This window comes from Scyliorhinus torazame, chromosome 19 (genome assembly GCF_047496885.1).
Source record: "Scyliorhinus torazame isolate Kashiwa2021f chromosome 19, sScyTor2.1, whole genome shotgun sequence".
In the NCBI taxonomy this organism is placed as follows: Eukaryota; Metazoa; Chordata; class Chondrichthyes; order Carcharhiniformes; family Scyliorhinidae; genus Scyliorhinus; species Scyliorhinus torazame.
This window is the reverse complement of record NC_092725.1, coordinates 11026231-11053724: the sequence shown is the minus strand read 5'-3', so window position 1 is coordinate 11053724 and position 27494 is coordinate 11026231. Positions and strand designations below refer to the sequence as shown.

Genomic DNA, 27494 nt, shown 5'->3' with positions numbered 1-27494 from the left:
ATCTCTGTAACCTCCTCCCTCCCCGACAACCCTCCCTATCTCTGTAACCTCCTCCAGCCACTACAAACCTCCCTATCTCTGTAACCTCCTCCAGCCCCTACAACCCTCCCAATCTCTGTAACCTCTTCCAGCCCCTACACCCTCCCTATCTATGTAACCTCCTCCCTCCCCTACAACCCTCCCTATCTCTGTAACCTCCTCCAGCCCCCCGACAACCCTCCCTATCTCTGTAACCTCCTCCAGCCACTACAAACCTCCCTATCTCTGTAACCTCCTCCAGCCACTACAAACCTTCCTACCTCTGTAACCTCCTCCAGCCCCTACAACCCTCCCTACCTCTGTAACCTCCTCCAGTCTCTACAACCCTCCCCATCTCTGTAACCTCCTCCACCCACTACAAACCTCCCTATCTCTGTAACCACCTCCTGTCTCTACAACCCTCCCTATCTCTGTAACCTCCTCCAGCCACTACAAACCTCCCTATCTCTGTAACCTCCTCCAGCCCCTACACCCTCCATATCTCTGTAACCTCCTCCCTCCCCTACACCCCTCCCTATCTCTGTAACCTCCTCCAGCCCCTACAACCCTCCCAATCTCTGTAACCTCTTCCAGCCCCTACACCCTCCCTATCTCTGTAACCTCCTCCCTCCCCTACAACCCTCCCTATCTCTGTAACCTCCTCCAGCCCCCCGACAACCCTCCCTATCTCTGTAACCTCCTCCAGCCACTACAAACCTCCCTATCTCTGTAACCTCCTCCAGCCACTACAAACCTTCCTACCTCTGTAACCTCCTCCAGCCCCTACAACCCTCCCTACCTCTGTAACCTCCTCCAGTCTCTACAACCCTCCCCATCTCTGTAACCTCCTCCAGCCCCTACCTCCCTATCTCTGTAACCTCCTCCAGTCCCTACAACCCTCCCTATCTCTGTAACCTCCTCCAGCCCCTACAATTCTCCCTATCTCTGTAACCTCCTCCAACCCCTCCAACCCTCCCTATCTCTGTAACCTCCTCCAGCCCCTACAACCCTCCCTATCTCTGTAACCTCCTACAGCCCCTATAACCCTCTGAAGTCTCTCTCTGTCTCTCCATCTCCCTCTCTCATTCTCCTCTTGTGCCTTTCTCTCTGTCTCTGGCTTGCCCTCTATTCTCTCACTCCTTCTCACTCTATCGCTCTCACTCTGTCTGCCTCGCGCTCTCACTCGCTCGTTCTCTCTCCCTCTCTCTTGCTCCTTCACTCACCCTCTCTGCCACTGCCTCTCTCTCGCTCTCTCTCTCTCTTTTCCTCTCGCTCCCTCTCATTCTCCTCTCTCTCTCATTCTGCCCCTGCTTCTGTCTCGTTCCCTCTCTCTCTCTCACTCTCTCCCATTCTCCCTCCTGTTCTCCCGCTGCATCTCTCTCCCTCGCTCCCGCCGTCTCCCTCCCTCGGCCCCTCTCTGGGCCCCACTCTCTGCCACGTCCTCTCTCTGTCCTTTCCTTCTTTCAGAAGCTCCCTGACCCCTGACCCCCTTCGACCTTTATTTCGGCCTCCTGCCACCTCACACCTCCAGCCTGTGCCTGGGTGATCGCCTCTGTCCGACTGCGCTCGCTGTGAATGGGCCTTGGGACTGTCCCTGAGGGCTGAACGTTCCGTGCGATTTCCGGAGAGTGTCTGCCAGAGGCATTGGTCAGAAACTCGGGGCGGGATTTTCCCACGCCGCGCCGTATGGGGGAATCGCCGTTCCCGCCATTTTTCCCCGCGGCGCCGGTCCGACGGCGGCGTGCGATTTTCCGGCGGGAACTCTGCGCGTAGGGTCGGCCTGTGGGGCGGGGTAAAGCGCTCCTTCACCGGGAGGGGGGGGGGGGGGGCCTCCGATGGGGCCTGGCCCGCGATCGGGGCCTCTCCAGTCCTGGACCTACTTTATTACGCGGCCCTCCCCTGAACCCCTGCGCCATGTTGCGTCGGGGCCGGCGCGCTGAGGACGTCCCCCGCGCATGCGCGGGTTGGCGAGGCAGCCATTTGGCGCCGGGGAGGGAGGCTGGAGCGGCGCGAACCCCTCCAGCGCCGTGCTGGCCCCCCCCACCCCCCCCCCCCCACCCCCGTGGGGGACAGAATCGGTCGTCCCCGCGCCTGCCTCCATTTTGGAGAATCGCCCCCAGGCCTGCCTTTCATCCAAGCCCCTCTCCCCGTTGTCCCGCGTGGGTGGGGGGGGGGGGGGGGTGGTAACGGGAGGGGGTGCACACGGGGCTAGGGACGCGTGATGAGGCGATGGCCATGAACAGGATTCCCCCCCCCCCCCCCCCGGAGAACTGCCTACCGATCCCTAGCAGGTTTCTGCCTGAAAAACGCCCTCCCTTCCCGCCCACCCCCCCCTCCAAACTGAGGCCTTTGTGCGGGCCAACGGATGACTAAAACGTCACTGCCTGGAATCAATGATAGGCATGGGGAAGATTGAATTTTTGTGTTGTGGTGGTGAAGGAGGCTGAAATTCGGGCCTACTTAGGTTGGGCCGGGGAATCTCCATCGAAAGAACCTTCTCTGAAGGCCTTGAGGACCGGTGGGCTCTAAAACGCCCTTCCACTCCCTTTTCCCACCGCTCCCCACCCACGGCCTTTGCTGCCCTGCCAGCCCCGAGGTCACTCGAACCCTCCCGCCCCCCCCCCCCCCTCCCCCCCGCACCCCAGAGCCCTGAACAACACCCTCCTCGGTGCAAGGGGCAGGTGTTAACCGCCCATGGCCGCTGTGCGAGCGTGAAATGACGGCCAGGCCCTCGGGAGTCCCGCTACCCTGGGATGTGTCGCGAAGGAAGCCCCCTCCACCCTGTTTTTTTTCCTCCGACTCTCACGCTTTTCTTCCTCCCCCCCCCCCCCACTATTTCCAGCCTCGGCTACTTGCCACGCTCCTTCGATTGACGAACAGGCAAATTGTCAGTGGATTAACAACAGCATATTTTATTGAATTTTGTTCAAAGTTGTATAAAATAATCACGTTCAGATGGAAAGCATGTTTGAAAGGAGACAGGACGCGGGAGCTGGTCGCTACTGAGCTGCCCCGGACAAGCAAACTTAAGAAAGCGTAATTAACCGCGGTACGATCGAGGAGAACGTGTCTATATTACCCGAAGCTTAGAAGAATTGAGAGGTGGCCTCGATGAAATGTATAAAATTCAACAGGGGCGTTGACGGGGTCGATGCTGGGAGCCTATTCCCCCCCCCCCCCCCGCCCCCTCGCCCCCCCCGCCCACCGGCTCGACAGTCTGGGACCTGGGGTGGGACAGACTCACAGTGTCAAGAAAAGGAGTCGGCCATTTTGGATTGTGACGAGGGCGGAATGTCTTTGCTCAGAGGGTTGTGGATCTTGAGAGTTCTTTCCTCGCCCCCCCCCCCCCCCCCCACACACACACACCCCCCAGAGTGCTTTGGGTCGCTCAGTCACCCAGTCGATCCCAGATCCTGATCGAGAGATTGTTGGACGCTGAGGGGGGGGGGGGGGGGGGGGAGAGAATCGAGGGGAGGCGGGGAGAGTGCGGGGGGCGGGGGGAGCAGGCAGAGCTGAGGGTGAAGGTCAGCCGCAGGCCTGATTAAGGGCGGGACGGCCTCGAGGGGGCCGATGGCCTCCTCCTGTTCTCATTTCCCATGCTGGACCGGTATCACTCGCCCACGGGCTGTGGGGGGCACCTCCCTCAGTAGTAGCAGGCCGCAGATGGAGCCTGAGCGTTTCCTGAATTCTGGGCTGGCTGCAAAGGCTTGACGGGGCAGGAGGGTGGGCAGAGGTGGCGGGGATGGGGGGGGGGGGGGATTGCAGCGGTGGGCGGGACGTCGGACCGAGAGCTGGGAGGGTGAAAGGAGAGGGGGGGTGGGGGGGGGGGGCACGTTGCCCCCTCCCCCCCGCACACCCGACCCGTCAGGACCGTCCACAGCTCAGACGTGGGTCCTGGAGGGCGCCGAGGGGTTGTTGATGTACTTGGCAGTGTAGTTGGAGCCACCACTGGATCCGCGGGGCCAGGAGCAGCAGAGGAGGCCCCCACCCAGGAGCAGGAGAGCCGCGGCCCCCCAGCCCACCCAGACGCTGATCCCGATCTCCTGCTTTCTGGTGACTAAGGGATTGTGAAATGCTCGGATTGTGGTGTGGGCGGACCAGCTGACGGGGACCAGGAGCATGATGCCCGCCACGACGAGCATGACGCCAGCCACGGTTGCCACCTTCCCCTTGACGTCCTCGTCGCCCAGGCAGGTGGTGAAGTTGGCCCCCATCAGCGCGGCCAGGAGGCCCAGGATGCTGACGATGATGGTGATGACGGTGAGGGCCCTCGCGGCCTGCAGGTCGCTGGACAAGGCCATGAGCGAGTCGTACACCTTGCACTGCTGCTGGCCCGTGCTCTGTACCACGCAGTTCATCCAAATTCCTTCCTCCTGCGTCTGCGCCGTGACGATGCTGGAGCCGATGTGGGAATTATACTTCCACTTGGGCACGATACAGCAGACGATGGTGCCAATCAGCCCCAGAATGCCCAGGAGAATCCCGAGGGACTGCATGCCACCCGAAGCCATGGCAACTTGATCAACAGGTCAAAACGGACAAAGAGGTCCCTGTGTAACAAGGAGGAAGACAGCATTTAAAATCCCTGTAAACCCTGGCGACGTTCAAACATCACTGATAATAACACCTTCAGTAACCGCGGAAACCCTCCGTATCAGACTCTCAGTTATAACACTCTCTGTTACACTGTCCCTCAGTATCAGACTCTCAGTTATAACACTCTCTCTGTTACACTGTCCCTCAGTATCAGACTCTCAGTTATCACACTCTCTCTGTTACACTGTCCCTCAGTATCAGACTCTCAGTTATAACACTCTCTCTCTCACACTGTCCCTCAGTATCAGACTCTCAGTTATAACACTCTCTCTGTTACACTGTCCCTCAGTATCAGACTCTCAGTTATAACACTCTCTCTCACACACTGTCCCTCAGTGTCAGACTCTCAGTTACAACACTCTCTGTTACACTGTCCCTCAGTATCAGACTCTCAGTTATAACACTCTCTCTCACACACTGTCCCTCAGTATCAGACTCTCAGTTATAACACTCTCTCTGTTACACTGTCCCTCAGTATCAGACTCTCAGTTATAACACTCTCTCTCACACACTGTCCCTCAGTATCAGACTCTCAGTTATAACACTCTCTCTGTTACACTGTCCCTCAGTATCAGACTCTCAGTAAAACACTCTCTCTCACACTGTCCCTCAGTATCAGACTCTCAGTTATAACACTCTCTCTGTTACACTGTCCCTCAGTATCAGACTCTCAGTTATAACACTCTCTCTCTCTGTTACACTGTCCCTCAGTATTAGACTCTCAGTTATAACACTCTCTCTCACACTGTCCCTCAGTATCAGACTCTCAGTTATAACACTCTCTCTCACACACTGTCCCTCAGTATCAGACTCTCAGTTATAACACTCTCTCTGTTACACTGTCCCTCAGTATCAGACTCTCAGTTATAACACTCTCTCTCACACTGTCCCTCAGTATCAGACTCTCAGGTATAACACTCTCTCTCACACACTGTCCCTCAGTATCAGACTCTCAGTTATAACACTCTCTCTGTTACACTGTCCCTCAGTGTCAGACTCTCAGTTATAACACTCTCTCTCGCACACTGTCCTTCAGTATCAGACTGTCAGTTATAACACTCTCTCACACACTGTCCCTCAGTATCAGACTCTCAGTTATAACACTCTCTCACACACACTGTATCTCAGTATCAGACTCTCAGTTATAACACTCTCTCTGTTACACTGTCCCTCAGTATCAGACTCTCGGGTAGAACACTCTCTCTCTCACACTGTCTCTCAGTATCAGACTCTCAGTTATAACACTCTCTCTGTTACACTGTCCCTCAGTATCAGACTGTCAGTTATAACACTCTCTCTCTGTTACACTGTCCCTCAGTATCAGACTCTCAGTTATAACACTCTCTCTCTGTTACACTGTCCCTCAGTATCAGACTCTCAGTTATAACACTCTCTCTCTGTTACACTGTCCCTCAGTATCAGACTCTCAGTTATAACACTCTCTCTCTGTTACACTGTCCCTCAGTATCAGACTCTCAGTTATAACACTCTCTCACACACACTGTCCCTCAGTATCAGACTCTCAGTTATAACACTCTCTCTCACACTGTCCCTCAGTATCAGACTCTCAGGTATAACACTCTCTCTCACACACTGTCCCTCAGTATCAGACTCTCAGTTATAACACTCTCTCTGTTACACTGTCCCTCAGTGTCAGACTCTCAGTTATAACACTCTCTCTCGCACACTGTCCTTCAGTATCAGACGGTCAGTTATAACACTCTCTCACACACTGTCCCTCAGTATCAGACTCTCAGTTATAACACTCTCTCACACACACTGTATCTCAGTATCAGACTCTCAGTTATAACACTCTCTCTGTTACACTGTCCCTCAGTATCAGACTCTCGGGTAGAACACTCTCTCTTAACATGTCTCTCAGTATCAGACTCTCAGTTATAACGCTCTCTCTCTCACACTGTCCCTCAGTATCAGACTCTCAGTTATAACACTCTCTCTGTCACACTGTCCCTCAGTATCAGACTCTCAGTTATAACACTCTCTCTCACACTGTCCCTCAGTATCAGACTCTCAGTTATAACACTCTCTCTGTTACACTGTCCCTCAGTATCAGACTCTCAGTTATAACACTCTCTCTCTCACACACTGTCCCTCAGTGTCAGACTCTCAGTTAAAACACTCTCTCTCTCACACTGTCCCTCAGTATCAGACTCTCAGTTATAACACTGTCTCTGTTACACTGTCCCTCAGTATCAGACTCTCAGTTATAACACTCTCTCTCTCACACTGTCCCTCAGTATCAGACTCTCAGTTATAACACTCTCTCTGTCACACTGTCCCTCAGTATCAGACTCTCAGTTATAACTCTCTCTCACACACTGTCCCTCAGTATCAGACTCTCAGTTATAACACTCACTCTGTTACACTGTTCCTCAGTATCAGACTCTCAGTTATAACACTCTCTCTCTCACACTGTCCCTCAGTATCAGACTCTCAGTTATAACACTCTCTCACACGGTCCCTCGGTATTAGACTCTCAGTTATAACACTCTCTCACACACACTGTATCTCAGTATCAGACTCTCAGTTATAACACTCTCTTTGTTACACTGTCCTTCAGTATCAGACTGTCAGTTATAACACTCTCTCACACACTGTCCCTCAGTATCAGACTCTCAGTTATAACACTCTCTCACACACACTGTATCTCAGTATCAGACTCTCAGTTATAACACTCTCTCTGTTACACTGTCCCTCAGGCTCAGACTCTCAGTTATAACACTCTCTCTCACACACTGTCCCTCAGTATCAGACTCTCAGTTATAACACTCTCTCTCACACTGCCCTCAGTATCAGACTCTCAGTTATAACACTCTCTCTCCCACTGTCCCTCAGTATCAGACTCTCAGTTATTACACTCTCTCACACACACTGTCCCTCAGTATCAGCCTCTCAGTTATAACACTCTCCCTGTGACACTTTCCTCAGTGTCAGACTCAGTTATAACACTCTCTCTCTCACACTGTCCCTCAGTATCAGACTCTCAGTTATAACATTCTCTCTGTTACACTGCCACTCAGTATCAGACTCTCAGTTATAACACTCTCTCACACACACTGTCTCTCAGTATCAGACTCTCAGTTATAATACTCTCTGTTACACTGTCCCTCAGTATCAGACTCTCAGTTATAACACTCTCTGTTACAATATCCCTCAGTATCAGCCTCTCAGTTATAACACTCTCTCTGTTACACTGTCCCTCAGTATCAGACTCTCAGTTATAACACTCTCTCACCCACTGTCCCTCAGTATCAGACTCTCAGTTATAACACTCTCTCACACACTGTCCCTCAGTATCAGACTCTCAGTTATAACTCTCTCACACACTGTCCCTCAGTATCAGACTCTCAGTTATAACACTCTCTCTGTTACACTGTCCCTCAGTATCAGACTCTCAGTTATAACACTCTCTCTCTCACACACTGTCCCTCAGTATCAGACTCTCAGTTATAACACTCTCTCTCACACTGTCCCTCAGTATCAGACTCTCAGTTATAACACTCTCTGTTACAATATCCCTCAGTATCAGCCTCTCAGTTATAACACTCTCTCTGTTACACTGTCCCTCAGTATCAGACTCTCAGTTATAACACTCTCTCACACACTGTCCCTCAGTATCAGACTCTCAGTTATAACACTCTCTCTGTTACACTGTCCCTCAGTATCAGACTCTCAGTTATAACACTCTCTCACACACTGTCCCTCAGTATCAGACTCTCAGTTATAACTCTCTCACACACTGTCCCTCAGTATCAGACTCTCAGTTATAACACTCTCTCTCACACACTGTTCCTCAGTATCAGACTCTCGGTTCTAACACTCTCTCTGTTACACTCTCCCTCAGTATCAGACCGTCAGTTATAACACTCTCTCACACTGCCCCTCCGTATCAGACTCTCAGTTATAACACGCTCTCTGTTACACTGTCCCTCAGTATCAGACTCTCAGTTATAACACTCTCTCTCACACTGTGCCTCAGTATCAGACTCTCAGTTATAACACTCTGTTACACTGTCCCTCAGTATCAGACTCTCAGTTATAACACACTCTCTCTCTCTCACACTGTCCCTCAGCATCAGACTCTCAGTTCTCACACTCTCTCTCTCTCTCACTGTCCCTCAGTATCAGACTCTCAGTTATAACACTCTCTCTCTCACACACTGTCCCTCAGTATCAGACTCTCAGTTAAAACACTCTCTCTCTCACACTGTCCCTCAGTATCAGACTCTCAGTTATAACACTCTCTCTCTCACACTGTCCCTCAGTATCAGACTCTCAGTTATAACACTCTCTGTTACAATATCCCTCAGTATCAGCCTCTCAGTTATAACACTCTCTCTGTTACACTGTCCCTCAGTATCAGACTCTCAGTTATAACACTCTCTCACACACTGTCCCTCAGTATCAGACTCTCAGTTATAACACTCTCTCTGTTACACTGTCCCTCAGTATCAGACTCTCAGTTATAACACTCTCTCACACACTGTCCCTCAGTATCAGACTCTCAGTTATAACTCTCTCACACACTGTCCCTCAGTATCAGACTCTCAGTTATAACACTCTCTCTCACACACTGTTCCTCAGTATCAGACTCTCGGTTCTAACACTCTCTCACACTGCCCCTCCGTATCAGACTCTCAGTTATAACACGCTCTCTGTTACACTGTCCCTCAGTATCAGACTCTCAGTTATAACACTCTCTCTCACACTGTGCCTCAGTATCAGACTCTCAGTTATAACACTCTGTTACACTGTCCCTCAGTATCAGACTCTCAGTTATAACACACTCTCTCTCTCTCACACTGTCCCTCAGCATCAGACTCTCAGTTCTCACACTCTCTCTCTCTCTCACTGTCCCTCAGTATCAGACTCTCAGTTATAACACTCTCTCACACACACTGTCTCTCAGTATCAGACTCTCAGTTATAACACTCTCTCTTACACACTGTCCCTCAGTATCAGACTCTCAGTTATAACACTCTCTCACACACTGTCCCTCAGTATCAGACTCTCAGTTATAACACTCTCTCTCACACACTGTCCCTCAGTATCAGACTCTCAGTTATAACACTCTCTCTCTCACACTGTCTCTCAGTATCAGACTCTCAGTTATAACACTCTCTCTGTTACACTGTCCCTCAGGATCAGACTCTCAGTTATAACACTCTCTCTCACGCTGTCCCTCAGTATCAGACTCTCAGTTCTTACACTCTCTCTCTGCCACTGTCCCTCAGTATCAGACTCTCAGTTATAACACTCTCTCAGTTACACTGTCCCTCAGGATCAGACTCTCAGTTATAACACTCTCCCTGTTACACTTTCCCTCAGTGTCAGACTCAGTTATAATACTCTCTCTCACACTGTCCCTCAGTATCAGACTCTCAGTTATAACACTCTCTCTCTCTCTCTCACTCTCCCTCAGTATCAGACTCTGTTATAACACTCTCTCACACACACTGTCTCTCAGTATCAGACTCTCAGTTATAACACTCTCTTTCTCACTCTCCCTCAGTATCAGACTCTGTTATAACACTCTCTCACACACACTGTCTCTCAGTATCAGACTCTCAGTTTTCACACTCACTCTGTTACACTGTCCCTCAGTATCAGACTCTCAGTTATTACACTCTCTCTATTACACTGTCCCTCACTACCAGACTCTCAGTTACAACACTTTCTCTGTTACACTGTCCCTCAGTATCAGACTCTCAGTTATAACACTCTCTCTCTCTCTCTCTCTCACTCTCGCTCAGTATCAGACTCTCAGTTATAACACTCTCTCTCACACTGTCCCTCAGTATCAGACTCTCAGTTATTATACTCTCTCTCAGTCATACTGTCCCTCAGTATCAGATTCAGTTATAACACGCTCTCTGTTACACTGTCCCTCAGTATCAGACTGTCAGTTATAACTCTCTCTTTGTCACACTGTCTCTCAGTATCAGACTCTCAGTTATAACACTCTCTCTCTCTCTCTCACACTGTCCCTCAGTATCAGACTCTCAGTTATAACACTCTCTCACACTGTCCCTCAGTATCTGACTCTCAGTTATAACACTCTCTCACACACACTGTCCCTCAGTATCAGACCCTCAGTTATAACACTCTCTCTCTCACACTGTCCCTCAGTATCAGACTCTCAGTTATAACTCTCTCTCTCTCACACTGTCCCTCAATATCAGACTCTCAGTTATAACAATCTCTCTCTCACACTGTCCCGCAGTATCAGGCTCTCAGTTATAACACTCTCTCTGTTACACTGTCCCTCAGTATCAGACTCTCAGTTATAACACTCTCTCTCACACACTGTCCCTCAGTATCAGACTCTCAGTTATAACACTCTCTCTCACACTGCCCTCAGTATCAGACTCTCAGTTATAACACTCTCTCTCCCACTGTCCCTCAGTATCAGACTCTCAGTTATTACACTCTCTCACACACACTGTCCCTCAGTATCAGCCTCTCAGTTATAACACTCTCCCTGTGACACTTTCCTCAGTGTCAGACTCAGTTATAACACTCTCTCTCTCACACTGTCCCTCAGTATCAGACTCTCAGTTATAACATTCTCTCTGTTACACTGCCACTCAGTATCAGACTCTCAGTTATAACACTCTCTCACACACACTGTCTCTCAGTATCAGACTCTCAGTTATAATACTCTCTGTTACACTGTCCCTCAGTATCAGACTCTCAGTTATAACACTCTCTGTTACAATATCCCTCAGTATCAGCCTCTCAGTTATAACACTCTCTCTGTTACACTGTCCCTCAGTATCAGACTCTCAGTTATAACACTCTCTCACACACTGTCCCTCAGTATCAGACTCTCAGTTATAACACTCTCTCACACACTGTCCCTCAGTATCAGACTCTCAGTTATAACTCTCTCACACACTGTCCCTCAGTATCAGACTCTCAGTTATAACACTCTCTCTGTTACACTGTCCCTCAGTATCAGACTCTCAGTTATAACACTCTCTCTCTCACACACTGTCCCTCAGTATCAGACTCTCAGTTATAACACTCTCTCTCACACTGTCCCTCAGTATCAGACTCTCAGTTATAACACTCTCTGTTACAATATCCCTCAGTATCAGCCTCTCAGTTATAACACTCTCTCTGTTACACTGTCCCTCAGTATCAGACTCTCAGTTATAACACTCTCTCACACACTGTCCCTCAGTATCAGACTCTCAGTTATAACACTCTCTCTGTTACACTGTCCCTCAGTATCAGACTCTCAGTTATAACACTCTCTCACACACTGTCCCTCAGTATCAGACTCTCAGTTATAACTCTCTCACACACTGTCCCTCAGTATCAGACTCTCAGTTATAACACTCTCTCTCACACACTGTTCCTCAGTATCAGACTCTCGGTTCTAACACTCTCTCTGTTACACTCTCCCTCAGTATCAGACCGTCAGTTATAACACTCTCTCACACTGCCCCTCCGTATCAGACTCTCAGTTATAACACGCTCTCTGTTACACTGTCCCTCAGTATCAGACTCTCAGTTATAACACTCTCTCTCACACTGTGCCTCAGTATCAGACTCTCAGTTATAACACTCTGTTACACTGTCCCTCAGTATCAGACTCTCAGTTATAACACACTCTCTCTCTCTCACACTGTCCCTCAGCATCAGACTCTCAGTTCTCACACTCTCTCTCTCTCTCACTGTCCCTCAGTATCAGACTCTCAGTTATAACACTCTCTCTCTCACACACTGTCCCTCAGTATCAGACTCTCAGTTAAAACACTCTCTCTCTCACACTGTCCCTCAGTATCAGACTCTCAGTTATAACACTCTCTCTCTCACACTGTCCCTCAGTATCAGACTCTCAGTTATAACACTCTCTGTTACAATATCCCTCAGTATCAGCCTCTGAGTTATAACACTCTCTCTGTTACACTGTCCCTCAGTATCAGACTCTCAGTTATAACACTCTCTCACACACTGTCCCTCAGTATCAGACTCTCAGTTATAACACTCTCTCTGTTACACTGTCCCTCAGTATCAGACTCTCAGTTATAACACTCTCTCACACACTGTCCCTCAGTATCAGACTCTCAGTTATAACTCTCTCACACACTGTCCCTCAGTATCAGACTCTCAGTTATAACACTCTCTCTCACACACTGTTCCTCAGTATCAGACTCTCGGTTCTAACACTCTCTCTCACACACTGTCCCTCAGTATCAGACTCTCAGTTATAACACTCTCTCACACTGCCCCTCCGTATCAGACTCTCAGTTATAACACGCTCTCTGTTACACTGTCCCTCAGTATCAGACTCTCAGTTATAACACTCTCTCTCACACTGTGCCTCAGTATCAGACTCTCAGTTATAACACTCTGTTACACTGTCCCTCAGTATCAGACTCTCAGTTATAACACACTCTCTCTCTCTCACACTGTCCCTCAGCATCAGACTCTCAGTTCTCACACTCTCTCTCTCTCTCACTGTCCCTCAGTATCAGACTCTCAGTTATAACACTCTCTCACACACACTGTCTCTCAGTATCAGACTCTCAGTTATAACACTCTCTCTTACACACTGTCCCTCAGTATCAGACTCTCAGTTATAACACTCTCTCACACACTGTCCCTCAGTATCAGACTCTCAGTTATAACACTCTCTCTCACACACTGTCCCTCAGTATCAGACTCTCAGTTATAACACTCTCTCTCTCACACTGTCTCTCAGTATCAGACTCTCAGTTATAACACTCTCTCTGTTACACTGTCCCTCAGGATCAGACTCTCAGTTATAACACTCTCTCTCACGCACTGTCCCTCAGTATCAGACTCTCAGTTCTTACACTCTCTCTCTGCCACTGTCCCTCAGTATCAGACTCTCAGTTATAACACTCTCTCAGTTACACTGTCCCTCAGGATCAGACTCTCAGTTATAACACTCTCCCTGTTACACTTTCCCTCAGTGTCAGACTCAGTTATAATACTCTCTCTCACAGTGTCCCTCAGTATCAGACTCTCAGTTATAACACTCTCTCTCTCTCTCTCACTCTCCCTCAGTATCAGACTCTGTTATAACACTCTCTCACACACACTGTCTCTCAGTATCAGACTCTCAGTTATAACACTCTCTTTCTCACTCTCCCTCAGTATCAGACTCTGTTATAACACTCTCTCACACACACTGTCTCTCAGTATCAGACTCTCAGTTTTCACACTCACTCTGTTACACTGTCCCTCAGTATCAGACTCTCAGTTATTACACTCTCTCTATTACACTGTCCCTCACTACCAGACTCTCAGTTACAACACTTTCTCTGTTACACTGTCCCTCAGTATCAGACTCTCAGTTATAACACTCTCTCTCTCTCTCTCTCTCACTCTCGCTCAGTATCAGACTCTCAGTTATAACACTCTCTCTCACACTGTCCCTCAGTATCAGACTCTCAGTTATTATACTCTCTCTCAGTCATACTGTCCCTCAGTATCAGATTCAGTTATAACACGCTCTCTGTTACACTGTCCCTCAGTATCAGACTGTCAGTTATAACTCTCTCTTTGTCACACTGTCTCTCAGTATCTGACTCTCAGTTATAACACTCTCTCTCTCTCTCTCACACTGTCCCTCAGTATCAGACTCTCAGTTATAACACTCTCTCACACTGTCCCTCAGTATCTGACTCTCAGTTATAACACTCTCTCACACACACTGTCCCTCAGTATCAGACCCTCAGTTATAACACTCTCTCTCTCACACTGTCCCTCAGTATCAGACTCTCAGTTATAACTCTCTCTCTCTCACACTGTCCCTCAATATCAGACTCTCAGTTATAACAATCTCTCTCTCACACTGTCCCGCAGTATCAGGCTCTCAGTTATAACACTCTCTCTGTTACACTGTCCCTCAGTATCAGACTCTCAGTTATAACACTCTCTCTCACACACTGTCCCTCAGTATCAGACTCTCCGTTATAACACTCTCTCTCTCTCTCTCTCTCACACTGTCCCTCAGTATCAGACTCTCAGTTATAACACTCTCTCACACTGTCCCTCAGTATCTGACTCTCAGTTATAACACTCTCTCACACACACTGTCCCTCAGTATCAGACCCTCCGTTATAACACTCTCTCTCACACACTGTCCCTCAGTATCAGACTCTCAGTTATAACTCTCTCTCTCTCACACACTGTCCCTCAGTATCAGACTCTCAGTTATAACACTGTCTCTCTCACACTGTCCCTCAGTATCAGACTCTCAGTTATAAGACTCTCGTTCACACACTGTCCCTCCGTATCAGACCCTCAGTTATAACAATCTCTCTCTCTCACACTGTCCCTCAGTATCAGACTCTCAGTTATAACGCTCTCGATCACACACTGTCCCTCAGTATCAGACTCTCAGTTGTAACACTCTCTCACACACTGTCCCTCAGTATCAGACTCTCAGTTATAACACTCTCTCACACTATCCCTCAGTATCAGACTCTCAGTTATAACACACTCTCTGTTACACTGTCCCTCAGTATCAGACTCTCAGTTATAACACTCTCTCTCTGTTACACTGTCCTTCAGTATCAGACTCTCAGTTATAACACTCTCTCTCTCACACTGTCCCTCAGTATCTGACTCTCAGTTATAACACTCTCTCACACACACTGTCCCTCAGTATCAGACCCTCCGTGATAACTCTCTCTCTCTCACACTGTCCCTCAGTGTCAGACTCTCAGTTATAACACTCTCTCACACTATCCCTCAGTATCAGACTCTCAGTTATAACGCTCTCGATCACACACTGTCCCTCCGTATCAGACCCTCAGTTATAACAATCTCTCTCTCTCACACTGTCCCTCAGTATCAGACTCTCAGTTATAACGCTCTCGATCACACACTGTCCCTCAGTATCAGACTCTCAGTTGTAACACTCTCTCACACACTGTCCCTCAGTATCAGACTCTCAGTTATAACACTCTCTCACACTATCCCTCAGTATCAGACTCTCAGTTATAACACACTCTCTGTTACACTGTCCCTCAGTATCAGACTCTCAGTTATAACACTCTCTCTCTGTTACACTGTCCTTCAGTATCAGACTCTCAGTTATAACACTCTCTCTCTCACACTGTCCCTCAGTATCTGACTCTCAGTTATAACACTCTCTCACACACACTGTCCCTCAGTATCAGACCCTCCGTGATAACTCTCTCTCTCTCACACTGTCCCTCAGTGTCAGACTCTCAGTTATAACACTCTCTCACACTATCCCTCAGTATCAGACTCTCAGTTATAACACACTCTCTGTTACACTGTCCCTCAGTATCAGACTCTCAGTTATAACACTCTCTCTGTTACACTGTCCCTCAGTATCAGACTCTCAGTTATAACACTCTCTCTGTTACACTGTCCCTCAGTATCAGACCCTCAGTTATAACACACTCTCTCTCTCACACTGTCCCTCAGTATCAGACTCTCAGTTGTAACTCTCTCTCACACACTGTCCCTCAGTATCAGACTCTCAGTTATAACACTCTCTCTCTCACACTATCCCTCAGTATCAGACTCTCAGTTATAACACACTCTCTGTTACTCTGTCCCTCAGTATCAGACTCTCAGTTATAACACTGTCTCACACACTGTCCCTCAGTATCAGACTCTCAGTTATAACACTCTCTCACACACTGTCCCTCAGTATCAGACTCTCAGTTATAACACTCTCTCTGTTACACTGTCCCTCAGTATCAGACTCTCAGTTATAACACTCTCTCTCACACTGTCCCTCAGTATCAGACTCTCAGTTATAACACTCTCTATTACACTGTCCCTCAGTATCAGACTCTCAGTTATAACACTCTCTTTCTCACACTGTCCCTCAGTATCAGACTCTCAGTTATAACACTCTCTCTGTTACACTGTCCCTCAGTATCAGACTCTCAGTTATAACACTCTCTCTGTTACACTGTCCCTCAGTATCAGACTCTCAGTTATAACACTCTCTCTCACGCTGTCCCTCAATGTCAGACTCTCAGTTATAACACTCTCTCTGTTACACTGTCCCTCAGTATCAGACTCTCAGTTATAACAATCTCTCTCTCACACTGTCCCTCATTACCAGACTCTCGGTTATAGCACTCTTGTACACACACTGTCCCTCAGTATCAGACCGTCAGTTATAACACTCTCTCACACTGCCCCTCAGTATCAGACTCTCAGTTATAACACTCTCTCTAACACTGTCCCTCAGTATCAGACTCTCAGTTATAACACTCTCGTACACACACTGTCCCTCAGTATCAGACTCTCAGTTATAACACTCTCTCTGTTACACTCCCTCAGTATCTGACTCTCAGTTATAACAGTCTCTCTCTCACACTGTCCCTCAGTATCAGACCCTCAGTTATAACACTCTCTCTCTCACACTGTCCCTCAGTATCAGACTCTCAGTTATAATATTCCATCTCTCACACTGTCCCTCAGTATCAGACTCTCAGGTATAACACTCTCTCACACACTGTCACTCAGTTTCAGACTCTCAGTTATAACAGTCTCTCTCTCACACTGTCCCACAGTATCAGACTCTCAGTTATAACACTCTCTGTTACACTGTCCCTCAGTATCAGACTCTCAGTTAAAACACTCTCTCTCACACACTGTCCCTCAGTATCAGACTCTCAGTTATAACACTCTCTCACACTGTCCCTCAGTATCAGGCTCTCAGTTATAACACTCTCTCTCTCACACTGTCCCTCAGTATCAGATTCAGTTAAAACACTCTCCCTGTTACACTGTCCCTCAGTGTCAGACTCTCAGTTATAACACACTCTCTGTTACACTGTCCCTCAGTATCAGATTCTCAGTTATAACACTCTCTCTCTCACACTGTCCCTCAGTATCAGACTCTCAGTTATAACACTCTCTCTCTCTCCCACTGTCCCTCAGTATCAGACTCTCAGTTATAACACTCTCTCTCTCACACTGTCCCTCAGTATCAGACTCTCAGTTATAACACTCTCTCTGTTACAATATCCCTCAGCATCAGCCTCTCAGTTATAACACTCTCCCTGTTACACTTTCCCTCAGTGTCAGACTCAGTTATAATACTCTCTCTCACACTGTCCCTCAGTATCAGACTCTCAGTTATAACACTCTCTCTCTCACTCTCCCTCAGTATCAGACTCTGTTATAACACTCTCTCACACACACTGTCTCTCAGTATCAGACTCTCAGTTATAACACTCTCTCTGTTACACTGTCCCTCAGTATCAGACTCTCAGTTATAACACTCTCTCACACATTCTCCCTCAGTATCAGACTCTCAGTTATAACACTCTCTCTATTACACTGTCCCTCACTACCAGACTCTCAGTTACAACACTTTCTCTGTTACACTGTCCCTCAGTATCAGACTCTCAGTTATAACACTCTCTCTCACACTTTCCCTCAGTATCAGACTCTCAGTTATAACACTCTCTCTCTCTCTCTCACTCTCGCTCAGTATCAGACTCTCAGTTATAACACTCTCTCTCACACTGTCCCTCAGTATCAGACTCTCAGTTATAACACTCTCTCTCTGTCATACTGTCCCTCAGTATCAGATTCAGTTATAACACTCTCTCTGTTACACTGTCGCTCAGCGTCAGACTCCCAGTTATAACACTCTCTCTGTTACACTGTCGCTCACTATCAGAATGTCAGTTATAACTCTCTCTCTGTCACACTGTCTCTCAGTATCAGACTCAGTTATAACACTCTCTCTCACGCACTGTCCCTCAGTATCAGTCTCTCAGTTATAACACTCTCTCTGTTACACTGTCCCTCAGTATCAGACTCTCAGTTATAACACTCTCTCTCACGCTGTCCCTCAATGTCAGACTCTCAGTTATAACACTCTCTCTGTTACACTGTCCCTCAGTATCAGACTCTCAGTTATAACAATCTCTCTCTCACACTGTCCCTCATTATCAGACTCTCGGTTATAGCACTCTCGTACACACACTGTCCCTCAGTATCAGACCGTCAGTTATAACACTCTCTCACACTGCACCTCAGTATCAGACTCTCAGTTATAACACTCTCTCTCACACTGTCCCTCAGTATCAGACTCTCAGTTATAACACTCTCGTACACACACTGTCCCTCAGTATCAGACTCTCAGTTATAACACTCTCTCTGTTACACTCCCTCAGTATCAGACTCTCAGTTATAACAGTCTCTCTCTCACACTGTCCCTCAGTATCAGACCCTCAGTTATAACACTCTCTCTCTCACACTGTCCCTCAGTATCAGACTCTCAGTTATAATATTCCATCTCTCACACTGTCCCTCAGTATCAGACTCTCAGTTATAACACTCTCTCACACACTGTCACTCAGTTTCAGACTCTCAGTTATAACAGTCTCTCTCTCACACTGTCCCTCAGTATCAGACTCTCAGTTATAACACTCTCTGTTACACTGTCCCTCAGTATCAGACTCTCAGTTAAAACACTCTCTCTCACACACTGTCCCTCAGTATCAGACTCTCAGTTATAACACTCTCTCACACTGTCCCTCAGTATCAGATTCAGTTAAAACACTCTCCCTGTTACACTGTCCCTCAGTGTCAGACTCTCAGTTATAACACACTCTCTGTTACACTGTCCCTCAGTATCAGATTCTCAGTTATAACACTCTCTCTCTCACACTGTCCCTCAGTATCAGACTCTCAGTTATAACACTCTCTCTCTCTCCCACTGTCCCTCAGTATCAGACTCTCAGTTATAACACTCTCTCTCTCACACTGTCCCTCAGTATAGACTCTCAGTTATAACACTCTCTCTCTCACACTGTCCCTCAGTATCAGACTCTCAGTTATAACACTCTCTCTCTCTCCCACTGTCCCTCAGTATCAGACTCTGTTATAACACTCTCTCACACACACTGTCTCTCAGTATCAGACTCTCAGTTATAACACTCTCTCTGTTACACTGTCCCTCAGTATCAGACTCTCAGTTATAACACTCTCTCACACATTCTCCCTCAGTATCAGACTCTCAGTTATAACACTCTCTCTATTACACTGTCCCTCACTACCAGACTCTCAGTTACAACACTTTCTCTGTTACACTGTCCCTCAGTATCAGACTCTCAGTTATAACACTCTCTCTCACACTTTCCCTCAGTATCAGACTCTCAGTTATAACACTCTCTCTCTCTCTCTCACTCTCGCTCAGTATCAGACTCTCAGTTATAACACTCTCTCTCACACTGTCCCTCAGTATCAGACTCTCAGTTATAACACTCTCTCTCTCACACTGTCCCTCAGTATCAGACTCTCAGTTATAACACTCTCTCTCTCCCACTGTCCCTCAGTATCAGACTCTCAGTTATAACACTCTCTCTCTCACACTGTCCCTCAGTATCAGACTCTCAGTTATAACACTCTCCCTGTTACACTGTCCCTCAGTATCTGACTCTCAGTTATAACACTCTCTCACACACACTGTCCCTCAGTATCAGACCCTCAGTTATAACACTCTCTCTCTCACACTGTCCCTCAGTATCAGACTCTCAGTTATAACTCTCTCTCTCTCACACTGTCCCTCAGTATCAGACTCTCAGTTATAACACTCTCTCACACACTGTCCCTCTGTATCAGACTCTCAGTTATAACACTCTCTCTCTCACACTGTCCCTCAGTATCAGACTCTCAGTCATAACACACTCTCTGTTACACTGTCCCTCAGTATCAGACTCTCAGTTATAACACTCTCTCTGTTACACTGTCCCTCAGTATCAGACTCTCAGTTATAACACTGTCTCACACACTGTCCCTCAGTATCAGACTCTCAGGTATAACACTCTCTCACACACTGTCCCTCAGTATCAGACCCTCTGTTATAACACTCTCTCTCTCTCACACTGTCCCTCAGTATCAGACTCTCAGTTATAACACTCTCTCTCTCACACTGTCCCTCAGTATCAGACTCTCAGTTATAACACTCTCCCTGTTACACTGTCCCTCAGTATCTGACTCTCAATTATAACACTCTCTCACACACACTGTCCCTCAGTATCAGACCCTCAGTTATAACACTCTCTCTCTCACACTGTCCCTCAGTATCAGACTCTCAGTTATAACTCTCTCTCTCTCACACTGTCCCTCAGTATCAGACTCTCAGTTATAACACTCTCTCACACACTGTCCCTCTGTATCAGACTCTCAGTTATAACACTCTCTCTCTCACACTGTCCCTCAGTATCAGACTCTCAGTCATAACACACTCTCTGTTACACTGTCCCTCAGTATCAGACTCTCAGTTATAACACTCTCTCTGTTACACTGTCCCTCAGTATCAGACTCTCAGTTATAACACTGTCTCACACACTGTCCCTCAGTATCAGACTCTCAGGTATAACACTCTCTCACACACTGTCCCTCAGTATCAGACCCTCTGTTATAACACTCTCTCTCTCTCACACTGTCCCTCAGTATCAGACTCTCAGTTATAACGCTCTCGATCACACACTGTCCCTCAGTATCAGACTCTCAGTTATAACACTCTCTCACACACTGTCCCTCTGTATCAGACTCTCAGTTATAACACTCTCTCTCTCTCTCACTGTCCCTCAGTATCAGACTCTCAGTCATAACACACTCTCTGTTACACTGTCCCTCAGTATCAGATTCTCAGTTATAACACTCTCTCTCTCACACTGTCCCTCAGTATCAGACTCTCAGTTATAACAGTCTCTCTCTCACACTGTCCCTCAGTATCAGACACTCAGTTATAACACTCTGTTACACTGTCCCTCAGTATCAGATTCTCAGTTATAACAGTCTCTCTCTCACACTGTCCCTCAGTATCAGACACTCAGTTATAACACTCTCTCTGTTACACTGTCCCTCAGTATCAGATTCTCAGTTATAACACTCTCTCTCTCACACTGTCCCTCAGTATCAGATTCTCAGTTATAACACTGTCTCACACACTGTCCCTCAGTATCAGACTCTCAGGTATAACACTCTCTCACACACTGTCCCTCAGTATCAGACTCTCAGTTATAACACTCTCTCTCACACTGTCCCTCAGTATCAGACTCTCAGTTATAACACTCTCTCTGTTACACTGTCCCTCAGTATCAGACTCTCAGTTATAACACTCTCTCTCTCTCACACTGTCCCTCAGTATCAGACTCTCAGTTATAACACTCTCTCTGTTACACTGTCCCTCAGTTTCAGACTCTCAGTTATAACACTCTCTCTGTTACACTGTCCCTCAGTATCAGACTCTCAGTTATAACTCTCTCTCTCACACTGTCCCTCAGTATCAGACTCTCAGTTATAACAGTCTCTCTCTCACACTGTCCCTCAGTATCAGACACTCAGTTATAACACTCTCTCTGTTACACTGTCCCTCAGTATCAGATTCTCAGTTATAACACTCTCTCTCTCACACTGTCCCTCAGTATCAGATTCTCAGTTATAACACTCTCTCACACACTGTCCCTCAGTATCAGACTCTCAGTTATAACACTCTCTCTGTTACACTGTCCCTCAGTATCAGACTCTCAGTTATAACACTGTCTCTCACGCTGTCCCTCAATGTCAGACTCTCAGTTATAACACTCTCTCTGTTACACTGTCCCTCAGTATCAGACTCTCAGTTATAACACTCTCGTACACACACTGTCCCTCAGTATCAGACTCTCAGTTATAACACTCTCTCTGTTACACTGTCCCTCAGTATCAGACTCTCAGTTATAACACTCTCTCTGTTACACTGTCCCTCAGTTTCAGACTCTCAGTTATAACACTCTCTCTGTTACACTGTCCCTCAGTATCAGACTCTCAGTTATAACTCTCTCTCTCACACTGTCCCTCAGTATCAGACTCTCAGTTATAACAGTCTCTCTCTCACACTGTCCCTCAATATCAGACACTCAGTTATAACACTCTCTCTGTTACACTGTCCCTCAGTATCAGATTCTCAGTTATAACACTCTCTCTCTCACACTGTCCCTCAGTATCAGATTCTCAGTTATAACACTCTCTCACACACTGTCCCTCAGTATCAGATTCTCAGTTATAACACTCTCTCTCTCACACTGTCCCTCAGTATCAGATTCTCAGTTTTAACACTCTCTCACACACTGTCCCTCAGTGTCAGACTCTCAGTTATAATACTCTCTCTCACACTGTCCCTCAGTATCAGATTCTCAGTTATAACACTCTCTCACACACTGTCCCTCAGTATCAGATTCTCAGTTATAACACTCTCTCTCTCACACTGTCCCTCAGTATCAGATTCTCAGTTATAACACTCTCTCACACACTGTCCCTCAGTGTCAGACTCTCAGTTATAACAGTCTCTCTCTCACACTGTCCTTCAGTATCAGACTCTCAGTTATAACACTCTCTCTCTCACACTGTCCCTCAGTATTAGACTCTCAGTTATAACACTCTCTCACACACTGTCCCTCAGTATCAGACTCTCAGTTATAACGCCCTCTCTCTCACACTGTCCCTCAGTATCAGACTATCAGTTATAACACTCTCTCTCTCTCACACTGTCCCTCAGTATCAGACTCTCAGTTATAACACTCTCTCACACACTGTCCCTCAGTATCAGACTCTCAGTTATAACACTCTCTCGCACACTGTCCCTCAGTATCAGACTCTCAGTTATAACACTCTCTCACACACTGTCCCTCAGTGTCAGACTCTCAGTTATAACACTCTCTCTGTTACACTGCCCCTCAATATCAGACTCTCAGCTATAAGACTCTCGTTCACACACTGTCCCTCAGTATCAGACTCTCAGTTATAACACTCTCTCTCACACACTGTCCCTCAGTATCAGACTCTCAGTTATAAGATTCTCTCTCACACTGTCCCTCAGTGTCAGACTCTCAGTTATAACACTCTCTCTGTTACACTGTCCCTCAGTGTCAGACTCTCAGTTATAACACTCTCTCTCACACACTGTCCCTCAGTGTCAGACTCTCAGTTATAACACTCTCTCTGTTACACTGCCCGTCAGTATCAGACTGTCAGTTGTAACACTCTCTCTGTTACACTGTCCCTCAGTATCAGACTCTCAGTTATAACACTCTCTCTCTCTCACACTGTCCCTCTGTATCAGACTCTCAGTTATAAGACTCTCGTTCACACACTGTCCCTCAGTATCAGATTCTCAGTTATAACTCTCTCTCTCTCACACTGTCCCTCAGTATCATACTCTCAGTTAGAACACTCTCTCTCACACAGTCCCTCAGTATCAGACTCTCAGTTATAACGCTCTCTCTCACACACTGTCCCTCAGTATCAGACTCTCAGTTATAACACTCTCTCTGTTACACTGTCCCTCAGTATCAGACTCTCAGTTATAACACTCTCTCTCACACACTGTCCCTCTGCATGAGACTCTCAGTTATAACACTCTCTCTCTCACACTGTCCCTCAGTATCAGACTCTCAGTTATAACACTCTCTCTGTTACACTGTCCTTCAGTATCAGACAGTCAGTTATAACACTCTCTCTCACACTGTCCCTCAGTTATAACACTCTCTCTGTTACACTGTCCCTCAGTATCAGACTCTCAGTTATAACACTCTCTCTCACACACTGTCCCTCTGTATCAGACTCTCAGTTATAACACTCTCTCTGTTACACTGTCCCTCAGTATCAGACTCTCAGTTATAACTGTCTCTCTCACACACTGTCCCTCTGCATGAGACTCTCAGTTATAACACTCTCTCTCTCACACTGTCCCTCAGTATCAGACTCTCAGTTATAACACTCTCTCTCTCTCACACTGTCCCTCAGTATCAGACTCTCAGTTATAACACTCTCTCTGTTACACTGTCCCTCAGTTTCAGACTCTCAGTTATAACACTCTCTCTGTTACACTGTCCCTCAGTATCAGACTCTCAGTTATAACTCTCTCTCTCACACTGTCCCTCAGTATCAGACTCTCAGTTATAACAGTCTCTCTCTCACACTGTCCCTCAGTATCAGACACTCAGTTATAACACTCTCTCTGTTACACTGTCCCTCAGTATCAGATTCTCAGTTATAACACTCTCTCTCTCACACTGTCCCTCAGTATCAGATTCTCAGTTATAACACTCTCTCACACACTGTCCCTCAGTATCAGACTCTCAGTTATAACACTCTCTCTGTTACACTGTCCCTCAGTATCAGACTCTCAGTTATAACACTGTCTCTCACGCTGTCCCTCAATGTCAGACTCTCAGTTATAACACTCTCTCTGTTACACTGTCCCTCAGTATCAGACTCTCAGTTATAACACTCTCGTACACACATTGTCCCTCAGTATCAGACTCTCAGTTATAACACTCTCGTACACACACTGTCCCTCAGTATCAGACTCTCAGTTATAACACTCTCTCTGTTACACTGTCCCTCAGTATCAGACTCTCAGTTATAACACTCTCTCAGTTATAACACTCTCTCTGTTACACTGTCCCTCAGTTTCAGACTCTCAGTTATAACACTCTCTCTGTTACACTGTCCCTCAGTATCAGACTCTCAGTTATAACTCTCTCTCTCACACTGTCCCTCAGTATCAGACTCTCAGTTATAACAGTCTCTCTCTCACACTGTCCCTCAATATCAGACACTCAGTTATAACACTCTCTCTGTTACACTGTCCCTCAGTATCAGATTCTCAGTTATAACACTCTCTCTCTCACACTGTCCCTCAGTATCAGATTCTCAGTTATAACACTCTCTCACACACTGTCCCTCAGTATCAGATTCTCAGTTATAACACTCTCTCTCTCACACTGTCCCTCAGTATCAGATTCTCAGTTTTAACACTCTCTCACACACTGTCCCTCAGTGTCAGACTCTCAGTTATAATACTCTCTCTCACACTCTCCCTCAGTATCAGATTCTCAGTTATAACACTCTCTCACACACTGTCCCTCAGTGTCAGACTCTCAGTTATAACAGTCTCTCTCTCACACTGTCCTTCAGTATCAGACTCTCAGTTATAACACTCTCTCTCTCACACTGTCCCTCAGTATTAGACTCTCAGTTATAACACTCTCTCACACACTGTCCCTCAGTATCAGACTATCAGTTATAACACTCTCTCTCTCTCTCACACTGTCCCTCAGTATCAGACTCTCAGTTATAACACTCTCTCTCACACTGCCCCTCAATATCAGACTCTCAGCTAAAAGACTCTCGTTCACACACTGTCCCTCAGTATCAGACTCTCAGTTATAACACTCTCTCTCACACACTGTCCCTCAGTATCAGACTCTCAGTTATAAGATTCTCTCTCACACTGTCCCTCAGTGTCAGACTCTCAGTTATAACACTCTCTCTGTTACACTGTCCCTCAGTGTCAGACTCTCAGTTATAACACTCTCTCTCACACACTGTCCCTCAGTGTCAGACTCTCAGTTATAACACTCTCTCTGTTACACTGCCCGTCAGTATCAGACTGTCAGTTGTAACACTCTCTCTGTTACACTGTCCCTCAGTATCAGACTCTCAGTTATAACACTCTCTCTCTCTCACACTGTCCCTCTGTATCAGACTCTCAGTTATAAGACTCTCGTTCACACACTGTCCCTCAGTATCAGATTCTCAGTTATAACTCTCTCTCTCTCACACTGTCCCTCAGTATCATACTCTCAGTTAGAACACTCTCTCTCACACAGTCCCTCAGTATCAGACTCTCAGTTAGAACGCTCTCTCTCACACACTGTCCCTCAGTATCAGACTCTCAGTTATAACACTCTCTCTGTTACACTGTCCCTCAGTATCAGACTCTCAGTTATAACACTCTCTCTCACACACTGTCCCTCTGCATGAGACTCTCAGTTATAACACTCTCTCTCTCACACTGTCCCTCAGTATCAGACTCTCAGTTATAACACTCTCTCTGTTACACTGTCCTTCAGTATCAGACAGTCAGTTATAACACTCTCTCTCACACTGTCCCTCAGTTATAACACTCTCTCTGTTACACTGTCCCTCAGTATCAGACTCTCAGTTATAACACTCTCTCTCACACACTGTCCCTCTGTATCAGACTCTCAGTTATAACACTCTCTCTGTTACACTGTCCCTCAGTATCAGACTCTCAGTTATAACTGTCTCTCTCACACACTGTCCCTCTGCATGAGACTCTCAGTTATAACACACTCTCTCTCACACTGTCCCTCAGTATCAGACTCTCAGTTATAACACTCTCTCTGTTACACTGTCCTTCAGTATCAGACAGTCAGTTATAACTCTCTCTCACACACTGTCCCTCAGTATCAGACTCTCAGTTATAACACTCTCTCTGTTACACTGTCCCTCAGTATCAGACTCTCAGTTATCACACTCTCTCTGTCACACTGTCCCTCAGTATCAGACTCTCAGTTATAACACTCTCTCTCTGTCACACTGTCCCTCAGTATCAGACTCTCACTTATAACACACTCTCTCACACTGTCCCTCAGTATCAGACTCTCAGTTATAACACACTCTCTCTCACTGTCCCTCAGTATCAGACTCTCAGTTCTCACACTCTCTCACACACACTGTCTCTCAGTATCAGACTCTCAGTTATAACACTCTCTCTGTTACACTGTCCCTCAGTATCAGACTCTCAGGTATAACACTCTCTCACACACTGTCCCTCAGTACCAGACCCTCTGTTATAACACTCTCTCTCTCTCACACTGTCCCTCAGTATCAGACTCTCAGTTATAACGCTCTCGATCACACACTGTCCCTCAGTATCAGACTCTCAGTTATAACACTCTCTCACACACTGTTCCTCTGTATCAGACTCTCAGTTATAACACTCTCTCTCTCTCTCACTGTCCCTCAGTATCAGACTCTCAGTCATAACACACTCTCTGTTACACTGTCCC

At 47.0% G+C, this 27494-nt stretch overlaps 1 protein-coding gene across 1 annotated transcript in view; it reads right to left on the bottom strand.

Moving 5' to 3' along the window:
• Nucleotides 1–3465: 3465 nt before the first annotated feature.
• The window catches only part of LOC140396007 (claudin-4-like), a 38391-nt gene continuing 14362 nt past the window's right edge, over nt 3466–27494 (bottom strand). Inside the window, exon 2 of the mRNA XM_072484045.1 lies at nt 3466–4568. Coding sequence (XP_072340146.1) covers nt 3900–4529 — 630 coding nt within the window. The 5' untranslated portion in view covers nt 4530–4568 and the 3' untranslated portion in view covers nt 3466–3899. The remainder of the gene's footprint in view (nt 4569–27494) is intronic.